This window comes from Nomia melanderi, chromosome 9 (genome assembly GCF_051020985.1).
Source record: "Nomia melanderi isolate GNS246 chromosome 9, iyNomMela1, whole genome shotgun sequence".
NCBI lineage: Eukaryota > Metazoa > Arthropoda > Insecta > Hymenoptera > Halictidae > Nomia > Nomia melanderi.
In genome coordinates, this window is record NC_135007.1 from 12,038,421 (window position 1) to 12,054,104 (window position 15,684).

At 42.6% G+C, this 15,684-nt stretch overlaps 1 protein-coding gene across 1 annotated transcript in view; it reads left to right on the forward strand.

Moving 5' to 3' along the window:
- LOC116432825 (uncharacterized) overlaps positions 1-15,684 on the forward strand; it is a 474,592-nt gene that overhangs the window by 400,553 nt on the left and 58,355 nt on the right. Inside the window, exon 4 of the mRNA XM_031990240.2 lies at positions 7,978-8,112. Within this exon, the coding sequence (XP_031846100.1) occupies positions 7,978-8,112 (135 nt within the window). The remainder of the gene's footprint in view (positions 1-7,977; positions 8,113-15,684) is intronic.

Here is a 15,684-nt window from a genome sequence, read left to right on the forward strand (position 1 = left end):
ATCCAAGAAGCTTCGTATCCTACGTAAACAGAATTACACAATGTAACCTAAACAACTGTTTACCTGTTCCCCGGTAAACAATCCGAAACAGCCATCAGTAAGTCGCTCAAGGAACTTTCATTTCCCTTAAGCCCCGTTTCTAGCTGCTGCAGAACCGTCGCATCGATCTGTATCTTTAAGCCCCTTCGACTTGCAAATATCGGCTCGCACAACTCTTTCCCGGACGTTTCCATGCCGTGGCCATCATGGAATGCCTGCAAACATCGCTTACCGCGACATCGAAACGGCCTTTATGCATCCCGGATGAGTCGGAATTGCATATGCGTCGATGCCGGCCGGCCCACCCGTTGGAAGGAAATCCGGCCGCGCATCTTCAGAGGCTCCTTTGAGGCTGCTCGCGTGTTTCTTATTTTGCGGGGGATCGGGAACCAGGAACGAAGGGCCGCGCTCGCTTCCGTTCACGTCAAAGTTCATCCCGGGTTTTTCGGAGCTGTAATTCGGCCGCGCTTCCGCGTGCAGCATTACCGGGGCCCGTGTTTTTTCGCCGGCCCGTCCGCGTGGTCTGCCTTAATTATTTCGCAGACTTCGCTCCCGACGGTATTCCGCCTCGTTTCCTCCGGCCGCAACCGAAACATTTACCTAGGTCGGCGGCTAAAAAATCACTATTATTAATTATTCGCCCTGGTCGCGACGGAGCTTCCTCCGGCTGTACGTTGACATATGAAATAGAGGTACTAGGGAAATCTTGTATTCCTTTTCTGTTCGTTGGTCGAAGTTGTTTTAATCATTCCCGGCGATTGTGGACTGTGTTGGGGAGTGTTGGGAATCGGACGGATGTTTGTAATGTAAGGTAAGCGTAGTTTAGTGTAATATTGGGGCATTGGGGATTATAGGAGCTTCGAAGTGAAATAGAAATTTCACTTTAAAAATTTATAAAGTTATGATTTAGTCAATCTAGGAAACAGATTGTATTTAGAAGTTGAGTGATATTTCGGATAGAACAATGCAGTTTTGTAAGTAGACTAGATCTCAAATAGTATGAGATTGTAATTAGAGTTGAGGGAAGATGCAATTTGATAATTAGAATTGACAAACAGTATAATCTTCTAACAAGAACAATTTGACAATTAGGATTTACAAACAGTACAATCTTCTAATAAGAACAATTTGATAATTAGGATTTACAAATAGTACAATCTTCTAACTGTAGCTCACAAACAAAACTGTTTAGTATCTAAAATTTACAAACAGTAGAATCTTCTAACATAACTTGATAATTAGGATTCACAAACAGTACAGTATCATAATTAGACATCACCAACAGAACGATTTTGCATCTAAAATTCACAAACAGCGCAATATCCTACCTAGAACTCACAAACAATACGGTTTTGTATCTAAAATTTACAAACAGTACAATCTTCTAATTAAACCTCATCAACAGAACGATTTCGCATCTAAAACGTACAAAAGCGCAATACCCTAACTAGACATCACAAAGAGTACGACGTAACTAGAACGTCCTGGAAACCATCAGCCGATCGAAGGGTTAATCAATCATCGCGGGACGAAATTCTTCGATCAAACCGGCCGCGTCCCGGCAAACGTCACAATAACTTCCGTCCGGTGTCCCGGAGGTCCTCTCCGCGTGCCGCGCAGCCACACCCCACACCTTTCCAGCGTCCGCCCTCCTGTTCTCCGACCATCGATTCGTCTTTATCAAACGCAAGAAAGGCGGCGGGAGCAGGGACCGGCGGGGCGCGGGCGGAACGCTGCCGGATAGGCGGGTCGCAAAGCCGAGAATTCCCCTGAAAGTGAATTTTCCTCGGCGAAGACCGGAAAGTGCAGGGTAAAAGAGCAGGTAACTCGCTCCGGCGAAACTTCTTGCTCGCCGGAGATTCCCGTGGAACCGTGTGGGAGCGTGGAGTGTATAAAGAGCCACGGCATAGAACGCTCGGCGTCGGTCGTTAGGTCTTTGCCGCTTGAAAGATTAAATCGCCGTGAACGTATTTATTCGGGCTTTCAGCGGGCCCGCGGATACCGTATTACTTCCGATCGGATTCCGCTCGGTGCGCGCCGCGTGACGTGTGACAGGAACACCGCTACGATTTCGCGATACGCCCCTCGCAGGACTGCCGATCGATTTGCATTTCGTTTGCGGTTAATCCCTTGCGATTGAAAAGTTTTTCTCCGCTGGAAATGATTAGCTCCTCTCGATGAAATGTTGGCGATATTCTTTTAGGGCTTATATAAAAAGAAATTACAGGCAAATATACACTGTTCGCGCTGGAAAGCGTTTCGCCGATATAAATGATCGCCACTTTTTGATGAAATGTCCGTAATATTTTTTTACGGCTTACATAAAAGGAAATTACAGATGAATATACTGTTTGCACTGAAAAGGTTTTTCGCGATAAATGGTTAATGCTTTTTGATGGAATGTTGGTCATACGTTTTTAGAGCTTACATAAAAGGAAATTACAGATAAATAAACTCTATGCGCCGGAACGGTTTCTCGATATAAATGATTAACACTTTTTGATGAAGCGTTGGTAATATATTTTTACAGGTAACATAACAGGGAATTACGGATAAATAAACTCTTTGTGCTGGGAAGGTTTCTCGGTAGAAATGATTCATACCTTTTGATGAAACGTTGGCGATACCTTTTTACGGCGAGCACAAAGGGAGGTCACAAATAAATAGACGAATACATCAATTTGGGAACAGAGATATTTTATTTTAATATTCTCGTGAATTGAAATATTATGCTGCAAAATTTAATAGTAAATATTAGGTTTTGTAAATGTACATCAAGTCGAATACGAGTTAATTTGGTGTCTTGATTGATCGATGTTATTTTGAAATCGCAATGCTTCGAGTAGTAATAAAATATGTTACCAATCGTGGAATCTTCGAAACTGCGTCCAATAAATATTTTCGTGGCTTCAATTGGAACGTAGGCATTGAATAAAACATACGTTTCCGACGCAATTAGCGAATAAGGTAATCACTGACGTGTGTCGGATCCACGAAACTGATATTTGTCATCGTTGTCGATGTCTTGCTCGCATAGTGTCCCGAAGGCGCAACACAACGCGGATCGCTTAAAGCTAATGACTCTTCCGTATCGCGTGATGAATTTTAATTAGATTTATAATTACGGGGCAGCCCGCGATCTCTTTCCGATGAGACGAACAAAAGATAAAACGACGATGGGATGCCCGGAACATCGATCATTTGGACCATCATTCTTCCCTTTGTTGCTTCTGGCGTTAATATTCTTTTCCCGAAAACGAAAAGAACAAAATCCTAATTTCATCGGATATCCTCGCGTATGAGGAGCCAGCTTCCAGAGAATAAAGCTCCAGGTACTCCGGGGAGAATAAAATTTCAGAACTATCCTGACCCTCGATTTAGTCTGCGAAGGAGGAAGCGGAACGGTGGAATCCCCTTTAATCCATCTGCTCGACATCGTTGTGCGCTAGGTAAGTCGTAGGTTTTCGAAGGTGGCAACCGACTAGCGGAATCCAGCGTCAGGTTCGTCTGGAATTCAGCCGCCCTCGATCGATTATCGAACTGGTCCCCGAAGAACCTCTAACGTAATCTCGTTTGTACTCGGACAAACGTTGCATAGAATCGCAATCGATAAAGTTTAAGGAAGTAATATTTCTTTCAATCCGACTAAATAGAATCGAGCTTTTATCTCAGATATTTTCTACCATAAATTCTTACTATCGTCATTCTTGATCGAGAATTAGATGAACACTAAGGTCTCTAAAACCTGAATGTTAACACATTGCGTATCGGCTAATTTTCGGAAAACTGAATTGTGATGGCAATTTTCACTGAGGTCAACTTATATATACATAGAAAAACTCAGATATATTGTTATGTAATATATTTTAAATAGATAATCAATTCGAACTAAATTTTATATGTTCTCAATGCTGTGGTAATCAGCGAAGTCGCGTAGCTAAGTGTCTTTACATAAAAACGAGATTTCTCGTTACCGGTGCGCGACGTGTTAAGATTAAAGATTACAGGAAAATTCAATCTGCGATACACATAATACTCCCGTCAGAACAACTTGAATGGCGTTCACGGTGAACACGATGAAACCGTTCCCGCGCGGCGAATAATTTTCCCGGATCGAATATTTATCGTCATCCGAGAAGAATAGAGCCCCGCGGGCATTTCATTTCTTATCCGAAATGAAATCTGTCCAACTCTGCATCGCCAGAAATCATCTGAAAAGTCATTGTCCACTGTTGCTCGGAACAAGAACAGTGTTCACCGCGGCAATAATTCACCTTCTTCGGCCGTAGCTCGCCGGCGGAATTGCAATTTCCAGCAACGCGTTATTTCCAACCGCGTGTTGCCCCTACCCCCCCTTTCCCCGGCCTTTCAACCCCTCGACGAAGGACGGCCGTGTCGCGGCGGCTAAAGTGAACTTCCCGACTGAACTGGGATATCCGTTATGATCCGTATCCGGCCGCGGGGGGTGTCGCAAAGCGGGAGCAGCGGAAAAAACGGGGGAAAAGTACGGGATGAAGTGTGGAGTTGCGAGCGTGACGCGGGCGGAGGGATGATGCGTGCGCGTATACAATTTACCGCGGAGGGTCGCGTGAAAAGCCGGCGACAAGCCGAGTGGAGAGGACACGGAAGAGCTCAGTCGTTCCGCGTGAAATTTACCTCGGCTGATATCGTAATAAATATTAGGTTCTCGGCAATTTTCTTCGTCCCGCCGTGAACCGAGTTGTCCCGGTCGGCGAAATGAAGAGGGAGGAGTCGGTAAAAATCGAATGAGTGCCAAGACGGCGAGCGCTCCGCGGCGGAGGGGGACGAAATAGGAAATAAGATGGCGCGAGGCTCGATGGCGGCTTTCTGAGATAACGGTGATTATTGTTATAGAGATGAACGTGGGGTTCGTTGCTTCGAGGAGAGATTAAATTGATTAAATTTAGGTTTATCGATGAAATTTAGGTTTAGGTTTATTGATCAACCGCTTGTCCCACAGATTTTTGCGAAGAACGCTTCTTTCCTGTCAATTTGGAAACTGAATGACGCTTTTCTATTACAAAAATAAATTTTAAATATTGTCGTTATATTTTTCCAGTCTTAGGGTGACAAAAATAAAAATGAATAATTAGGAGGGAAAGAAGGGACTCAAACGGTTAAATATCTTATGGTGTGTTGAACCTGAAATCTGAGTTTTTCGGAAATAATCAATTGTTTTTGGTATTCTAAATTTGCGAGTTTTGTATGTTTCTATACGTGTGTTTCGAATATATTAAATAGGGAAACATGCAAGAATGTTAATTTTTAAACACACTAACTATGGAAACGTGGATGAACGCATTACGACGGAAAAAGAGGTCACCGTTAGTAATCCCGTTAACCGAATTGCGTGCAAATAAACCGCGTTAATTTATATATTGACATCCCTCGCGGCTCAGTAGCGAGCACACAGGGAGCGTCAAAGCTAGGGGGTCGGATGCGTGACATTGCCGTTGGCACATGTATAAATTAACGCGCCGCGCAAGGCGCAGAAGTGTCGCGCCACACCGACGTAAACCGGTGAACCGACGAGCAAGCGCGAGGCCATGAAAAATGCAGAAATATATAGAGCGGGTAAAAATCAAACTATCCGGTAAGTTCGAGCACGCTTTTGCCGAGTCCTAAGTGTATTGAAGTTGGGGTTGCGACTTGATAACTGGTTTTCAATCGTTGTCGATGCGAGATATAAAATACAATGATTTATTTGTTTCATTTAAATGAGACGTACCTTCGCGCTTTAATTTGTTTTGAAATATCAACGTCAGTCTCCCTGTGTGTGGAGTATTTTGAATTTAGTGTATAGGGTGTTTTCGATGCTACACGAGAAATAATTCGAAAACGTAGAAGAAAATTTAGATATTCATAATAGCATGATATATATGCTATTATAATATATATTATAATATTTATAATTCTATAATATATATTATAATATTTATAATAGTACAATATATATTACAATATTTATAATAGTGCAATATATATTACAATATTTATAATAGTATAATATATATTACAATATTTATAATAGTGATATTTATAATAAATAGAAGTAATAAGTCACGAACAGTCACAACACCTAATTTCCATTCAATCCTACAGACACCGAAAAAAAGAACGATCAGACCTAATTGCCTCAATACATAAATAATAACATAGAACCATATTGCTCTACACGTCCCACTTAGTTCTTCCCATACAATAACTCCTTCCCACTCGCAGCACAATTCCATAAACGCCCCGTACATTTCCAAGTGCATATATCGATACGTTCGGCTGCACGTCCTAATCTTCGTGTTCCCATATATACACGACATGAATCAACAGCGTGTATCGTGATGCACCGGACGTAACACACGACGGAACACCATGCATCACGTGTGATGCACGAGACAGCGAACGCGTTAAAACGCACGCGCGTGCGGTTTGCCCCGAGAAAAAGACACTGGACACGTCAACGGGATAGCGTGTCGGTGAACGTCTATAACGATTTTCACGGTAAACATTTGCCCATAGCTCAGGCTTGCTGCTGCGGTTCAAGTTAAATTGCCTTCAAAATTGCATGCCCCTGGTGGCGCTGCGTTATAATGGTAACCCGGCCGCCGCCGCCGCCGCCGACTCGGATCGCCCGCATAAATTCCATCCGGGCGAGAGCCTCGCCAGGACTCGTAGCTGCCGCTGCGCGTGCCGGTAAATTGACCGATGATAATGATAAACAGGAAGTTTTGCGCGCAGCTATCGGCGATCACGGTGACGGGATCGGAATTTCGCGCGGCCGCTCCCGACCCCGCCATTTTGTTACCGTTACCCGTAGGCTGCTCCGAAATTCCACGGTTCTCTTTGATCCGAGTGAGTTCAGTGATCGGGATTCGTTCAACTTTTGCATATTGATCTCGCGACTGCAGTAAATTGTTGAAATTTGGGCGAAGGTATGTAGAAAAAATACAATTTTACTTCTGTAGCCACAGAATTAGCGAGTATAGTCTAGCTTTTAACAGTATAGATTAATTAGTTGCCATTGATTTGATTTAACCTGTGATCAACTGGAAATTTTGATGAGCTTCTATGTATAGTTGTTCGTCGACGTATAAAGTTCAAGGTTTTTTTAAGCTGGTACTCGTGAGTGCTGTTTTTCGGAAGGTTTTTCTCTGTAAATGAAAGTCCCGGAGATTGATTGGCATTAATCGCGGGAAACGAAGTTGAGATGGAATCGATACGTGACGGTATCGCTCTCGGTCCGGAGGATATGAAATATTTTCACGAGTGCGAGGTCTGAGCTTATCCTCTGACGGATTTCAGAAATTACGTCATTTTTCTGTATCAGTTACGGAACAGCGAAAGAAGGAGAATGACGAAGAACTTCTACCGGCGGCACCTTGAACCAGCTGAACTCTCCTCCGGTGAATGATGACCCGCGTAAAGTACGTCGAGGATTTTTCCAAATTTCCCTCGCGGAAAGTCCAATTTCTCACTTCTAATAACGCGAAATGCTCGGACGAGGATAATCAATACTTAATTGGACTTTTTCTGAATTTAATGTCCCAAGCTACTCGTCTAATAAGTCACATTTATTACGACTGCTCCGAGAAAAGTAGCTGTCGCTTTGTACTTCCTAAAGAATTACGAAAGAGACAATCGTTAGAAAAACTTATCCTTTGTATTATAAAAACTAAATAAAATACTGTAATATAATTGCGAATAATTTCAGTTTCAGTTCGAAAGTGTGCATCGGAGTAAACCGATGTGTACGATCAGTTTTTGGTGTGCACAGTAAGTGAATATGCGTCCAGTACTTACAAGGAAAAGAACATTGCTGATTTATACAATTTCTTTTTCAATCAGAACTAAAAATTTAGATGATGATTAACTTACCTAACTCGAGGGAGTCTTGTGACACTTAGTTTTCTATCTTTCCAGAGCCTACCGCAAACACCAGCTGGCGGTGTCGGTGGAAAAGGAAACGGAAGTGCTGGCGGTGGTTCTGGCATGGTAAATGGTTCCGGTGCCGATCTTCAAGATATACGTGACGGCGCTGCCATTAACACGGAACACGTGAGTACCTTAACATAAACGCTTCCTTCCCTATCGTTACTTAATTACAACCTGCATTTAGTGTTATTAAATAATACTAAAATGATTTACGACTCTGTCCAATGTAAATAAATTGTCTGAACTCTTAGAAGAATATTGTAGCATATTTTAGTTCAATGAAATTATAAGACGTACTTTTAAAAGAATTCAATAAAAATTGATTGTTACCAATAAACCGAATTCATTTGAAATTATTTTATCGATGGAACAGTTCTAATTCACCTCGATCCCGTGTAATTGCCGAGACTTCTCCGTCTGTGCACATATGGATCTTTTTTCCGTCCTGCCGCAGTGTCTGCTATCCGGCGATATAAAGGTGGCCGCGAAATAAGGCGAAAGAAAGCAAACAATGCCCCCCGGCACACTGAATGACTCACTTCGTTGCTTTCAATGCGAAACTTTCCTCGTGGAGGCACTTTTAAAAGAAGTTCCGAAGAACAGTAACGGCAATCATTGCCGAAGGAATGGCCGATTTGTTCCTGTCCCCTCGGTCGAGAACTCGCCGCCATTTTCCTTTTTTTCCCAACCGTCGTCCGACCGCGTTCCAGCCGGGAACTCGACGAAATTTTTATCCCGCAACTCGACCGAGCAAGTTGCTCGATACCGCGCAGCTCGCCGCGGAATTAAAGATGAATCAATTTCACGGGCGAACGAGAATTTACATATCGAAGTGCGCGGAACAAAATGACAACTACCGTCGCTTTATCATTTATAGGGAGTTCGTAAGCTTTATTCCGCCTCGGTTGCAACGAATGCAACGTGAACGGCAAACACTGTGCTTCGTAAACGATAATGGATGTATTAATTAAGGAATAGTAAATAATATTAAATAAGCTGCGTTCTTAATAAAACATCAGCCTACCGAATCATTTTCAAACATGTTAATCGACATTATACAATATAAATACCGAACGAAGCGCACACAAAGAGAAGATAATTCGCCATTAATTACCAGATCGATGCAACAATAAAATGCTACGAACCCGAACGGAACGATACAACATTACCTCGGCACGTCCGATATTCCGCGTACCAATATCCTGCGCGCGGGCAGAATTAACGAAGACAGAGAAACTGAAGCGGAAGGCAACGAGCATATCGAACGATTATTAAAACAGAAAATCAGAAAGGACTTCCCATCGGGCAACACTGGCCACCCCGAAACTTATTACAATCCCGGCCCGATACCGCGTTCGGGTTCCACCGCGGTGGCAAAACAGTCCGCAGACCATCGGTTCGATCAACAGGATTAAAAAAGCCCGGAAGACAGTTCAATCGGAAATCGGCTGGACGTAGCCCGGAATCCCAGGAATTAAGCGATTACTTCCGAAGTTAACTATTGTTCCAGCCGGTCCATCAATCGGACCGACCTCCTACCATCCCGCCAACCCCCTATCCCGACCGTTCCCCAGCCCACGGCTCGATCCTCCCTTCCGATTTTCGCGCGTTGATCCATTCGCACGGAATTAAAACCTTTATCTACGTTCCTCCGCCTGCTTCGTCGAGCCTCGACGGATGGGAATGAGCCTCGAACGGAGAGCTAGAAAGAGCGAAGCCGGCTAGGAACGGTTTAGAGCCCGATCGAGAGAGCATCGCTCGCGGAATATCCGCGATCGTTTGTTTCGAAACGTTCGGCGCCTCCCATCTTCGCCGTTCGGTCTGATAAGCGACGGCAATTTTTGCGTCATCTACCCCTTTACGGTTCCCTAGCCATCAGGCATTCTTTCGCCACCCGGAATCGGTCTACCCTGCTTTCCGTTCGTTGCGTTTCCATACCCTTCGACTGATCATCCTGTTTACTCCCGTCCTTTACTGCCTCCGCTCTACCCTCTCCTCCGTCGGGTTGACTGATTAGCCTCCCTCTGATTCATCCCCTGATTTGCGAAGATTGAAATATTCCCTTGGAACGTTCTCACTGATTTCTCTTCTTCGCCGCCGGTTGTTTTATGGATTTATCGATTCTCTCGGCTATCGATTGGTTCTTGATTGTTAGATATTCTTACTGTTCTAATAGGAATATTTTTGTTTTAAGCTTGTGAGTCGCTTATTTTGGTGAAACTTCAGTAAGTAGTATGTATTTATTGTAATTATGTGAATAATAATTTTGTGTATATTATAATTAATGTAATGAGGTGTTAATGGAAATAATTGTTTTATTTTTTAAGGAACATAGGAATAGTTTATCGAATAAGATACAAGTAAATAGAATTAATAAATTCTCTTTTCTAAAGCCAACGCGACTCTCTCCAAAAACTCTCGTCATCCGCACTTAAAAATCATTCTCTCCAACAAGCATCCTTCTCACTCGCACTTCCAACGAACTCTCAACCACACCCTACTCTTACCACCACACACTCATCATCCTCGCTTACGCATCGCTCGGGAAAACTCGTCAACCCTTGGGCTGGTCTTCATCAGTCCCTTTCTCTTTTATGGCCCTGTTCTTGTCTTTCGGAATAGTTTCACTGCTCTAAATCCACGATACTACAGTAATAATATAGTAATTTTATGTCAAATGTAAATAACAAATACGATTTCAAATTAGATCGATTTTGTTCGATATCTAGACAACACGCGAAGATTAGATTAACACGTTGCTGTAATTTCCACTCTCCCATTTGGCGGCTGAATTCTCAAAATTGATAAAAATATTGAAATGATCAATAAGTAAATTAATTCTCAACTACACGGCAATGTTTTCTAATTACCAGACCACTTGACGAGCCACATATTTGATCTCTCCTTAATCTCTCTTGTTAATTAACCCTAATCGGACCACGATGCGATTTTGAGTCACATTAGAACTTTTTACTTAAATTTTTTCATTATCATCGCATTTCCAGAAGTTTCTTTGGGCTTTTAGAATTTGGACCCTACAAACAAAGACAATAACATTTTAATCATTCCTTTTATTCTCATAAGTGACTCAGAGTCACGTCATGGTATGATTCGTTATAAAAACACGTGGCACGATTAGTTAATTCCGTTTCTTCGAGCTGGCCATTTTCGCGGTCGATCCTCCGGATCAACCTTTTTTCGTTCCCCGACATCGTAGCTGCTCCTTTATTTATTCGTCCATATTTCTCTGTCGATTTCTTACGTGCTAACGAAGTTTCGCCTTCTCTCTCGTTCGTTCCGCCACTTTATCACTTCGTGTACCGCGTTTCCATCTGTCGTTCCTCGTTCGCCATGTGGTTTTTCCACTCCCTTTTCGATTGAGCGAAGCCTCTTCTCCCAATTTTCGGCGTCTGGCTATCGATTCACATGAGACAGCAGAAAGAGCCCAGCTTCGTCAATTCCCGCGCTGGTTATATGGATTCTATAATCTGGAGGCCGGGTATAGGGGCAGAGAAAAATGAGAGGGACACCGAATATTTCATCTTTGCCCGGGAACTTTCTGTCAGTCGTTTCAACGGCGAGATTTGCATAAAATTTAATAAATATGCATATTATACTGGTCACATTGGTCAAAAGAAAATCTGATGAACGTCGACACTTTTTTTCTGTTCGCGATAAACAATCGATGTTCAAACTCGAAACCACCGATGAACCAATCATCGAAAGCCGACCATTTGATTGGCCTGTCGATTTTTACGTGGTAACATATTTAAACCGGCCACATTTTTCATAAAATGGCTTTGTTGCTTAATTTATTTATGAATTATCGTTGAATTAGTTTCAAACGACTCTGAGTCACCATTCGATTTGACACTGCAAAATTATGAAGTGAATATTTAGTATTTTAAATGAAACTTTCTATTGTAATGTGAAATATTCAGATAAAATAGCTTTGTTGCTTAATTTATCTGTGAATTATCGTTGAATTAGTTTCAAACGATGTCGACTATATCTCCTTGGAAAATGTTGAATATTTCCAGGCAAAAACTTTCGATTGCAAAGGATTAGAAGACTCTCGGTATATCTTGAATTTGCCACCAGCTTGACGAGACTCGACGGTGTTCCTCGGTTTTCTTTTTACGCCGGAGGTGAAGGATTACGCTCAACAATCACGACAATTGCTTGATAAGTAAATCGTCAACGGTGCACGCGCAAGGCGGAGAAATTGCTGGCGCAAGTTCGCGGCTCCCGAATGTTCTCAGGAATTCTCCCATTAAGGAATTAGTGAGCGTGTTTAACAAGGGGAAGTAGGGTGCAACTTCACAGTCAGCACGGTTTCCGGCTAACTGCCGTGCCCAGATAAGTCGGAATGCAGGAAACTCCTATAGAGATATGGTTAAGTTCAACGCGACTCAGTTTCCGCGCGGTTGAAATTATCCAATCGTCACTACACGATGATTTATTAGCGCCTCCACGGCCAACCGAAGCATCTCCGGCAAGTTTAAAATAAACCAATATCCAAACTACATAAAAAGATAAGTAACCCTCGAGCGATATCATTCGTTGCAACTTTTCCTGTACTGGATTCATACGTAACACTCAAAAGTGTACGTGCGATTGATTCTGTTAACAAAAGAGGAAAGAGAGAAAAGCAGGAAAAATTGCGAGAAAAAATTGTCAATGACATCTGCCGAGTGATCTAAACTCTCGAACATTTCAACAAAAAAGACCATGTAGACACTTAGCCATGCAACTTCGCTAATTACCACAGCATTGAAAAAATATAAAATCTAATTCGAATTGGTTACCTATTTAAAATATATTATAAGTTGACCTCAGTGAAAATTGCCATCGCAATTCAGTTTTCTGAAAATTAGCCGGTACGCAATGCGTTGAGCTGTAATCGAATGAACCAACGTCGACGCGAACCTCAAAGTGAGAAACCAAGAGCACTTCGGACCGCAAAGGGTTAATCCTCCCCAACGCCAGATACATAATACGAAAACAGAGACAAAGAGAAAACAAACGGCGACGCAGCTGCCGAAAACGCAGGCGGGCAATCTTCCGAGCAATTATCCGCGAATGCGGGCGGATTTTTAAACGAGGATATTACGTCGTAAAGCCCGTTCGCCGGGAAGCCGAGTAGCCGGAAAATTAGTCGACGACATTCACACACACCGGGGGAGGACCGGAAGTACCAAACGACGGGCCTGTGGCTTCGCCCCGCCGAGGCGCGTACACATCCGCGGCCGCCGTTTTATTTTCGACGTCGCTCGCCACCGGTTGAACGCACCGCGCCGGCGAGAGGAAAAACTAATTCCGTAATTGCAATCCAAATTTCTTTGCGGGCAACCCGCTGGCCGCTGCCATTCTTCCGCTCCCTTCGTCCTCAGGGCCCGTTCTTCCCGTCGACGGTGCAGACGCTTTGTTTCCACGGTTCCCTTTCTATCCTTCTCCCTTCCACCGGGGAACCCGGCGCTCCTTCCGCGTCGCTTTCATTAAATTCCGCTTCTACTTATTTCCTTCAATCGAGCCCTATTTCTTGCCTTCCTCTCGACGGTTGGCTCCAATGGCGACGCCTTTGTATCGCTTTTATCACTCCATTCCGCGTTAGATCTCACTTAAAAAATTGTTAATCTTCCTTCCTCGTTTTTGCCCGGCTTCTTCTTACCCTTCTTCAATTACTTATTTTTGTCTCGTCCGGTTGACGGGCTTCTTTCTGCGCCGATATTCCTTTTGCGGTGTTTGTCGGGGCTTTTTTTCGTCGACAAGCTTTTTCCGCGGGAGTTTCATTTGAGCGTGGAGTGTTGCTTGCGCGCTGGAACTACCCGTTGACTTCTGGGAAATTCTCCTTTGACTCGCGGCCGGTATTTTTAGAGGTAGCTGAAGGTTTTGGGAATTCGGTTTGTTGAGCCTGCTGTTTCCATTAATTCTATGGTTTACGAACTGAACTGTACTGTGTGTTTCTAAGATCAATGCTAGATGTATCATTGACTTTCCTATTTCTCTGATAAAATATTCTAATTTCAAACCTATTTGAAATTAGTAATAAATTGTAACAATTTATTCATGGAACTTGACGCAACGTATTCCATATTTCGTATTCTCGCGTCAGTTACCTCGAAGCGAAGATGAATGAATAATGATAATTAATCATTCCGAGCTTCCATCGGCAAGCTTTCAAAAACTTGAGCTACTTGGGGACTCATGAACATTCCAATTCCTCGGAATTGACGAATCGAGGTACCCTAATCTCCTTACAGCTTAGGCAAAGGTTGCAGAAGTTTTTAATTTCGCTTGATCTTTTGTTTTCCCGTGTAATTTCTTATCTCCCAAGATCTCGTCAAGCTGTTCTTTCCTTCGTCGTCTCGTTCTGTTGCTGCCTTCGGGTACTTTTATCAAGCCTCGCTCCGAGCCTCCCCCCCTTTTTTTTGCGCCCCGCCTTCATTTCATCTTCTTCGAACCACACTCTAATTCCCTTGGGTGTCCTTTGCCTCCTTTCGCCGGGTCGTCGTTCCTCAGTGCCCATTGAAAGCGCTCGCCGCCGTGGCTCGCTCTATTTCCGTCTCGTCTGTACACCGGCGAATCCTTGTTGTTTAATTTCCTTAGGCCGTGAAATTGCAGCGGAGTAGATTGTACTAGTAATAATCGGACGTCCGCGAACACAATGCGAGGAAGTTGTCGGCGATCAACTGTGAAACTTTGCCTGAAACGTTCCCTCGCGATTGATGGGATCTCGGATGAAATTGTTTTCCTTTTACTTTTCGCTGAGTATGGAATATTAAATATATGTAAGAATTCTGAACAAAATATTGTAGCAAATTTTGGTGTTATATAGTATTATGTAGATTGATATGTATTTTAAACAAGATGTAAGAATTATAAGGGAAAATATTGCAGTGAATTTTAGTATCATATAGTATTATATAGATTGACATATATTCTAAAAAATATGTACGAGTTGTAAATAAAATATTGCAGCGAATTTTAGTATCATATAGTATTATATAGATTAATATATATTTTAAACAACATATAGGAACTATAAAGAAAAATATTGCAGTGAATTTTAGCATCATATAGTATTATATAGATTGATATATATTTTAAAAAATATATACGAGTTGTAAATAAAATATTGCAGTGAATTTTAGAATCGTACAGTGTAATTAAAATTTTGTTTCAATAAAATAATTGAATGTAAGGATAATTTGATGTATATTTTTGCATTGGTATAGTGACTCCGACGAGAAAAAAATTAGAACAGTAATATTTTTAGAGAAACCGTACTTTCGACAACAGTTATCTGGTCGTGACGGATTACACCAATTTTCTAGGGCACATTTCGACACAGCTTCGACGTTCCGAGATTAAAGGACCTTTATTTGTTCATTTCCTGTCCCCGTCGAAGACAGAAAATGAGAAACGCAACGATTAAGCGAGGACAGACTGTTGAATTAAAGTTTGATTAACTGGCCTTCTCAGAGGCCGTCTCTACAGCCTCCGCTTCTGTACCTCGGCGATTCTGCTTTTTATAGGTCACGCCTGAGAGTTAATAGAGGCGAACCGGTAAGAGATTAAAGATGAATAGTTCCACTGACAGCCGTCGAACTCTTTCTCTTTAACAATAAAGAAACCACCGAAGATTTCATCGACTAAACCGCACACCGTTCCAAAGCCACCGCAAAACATAAA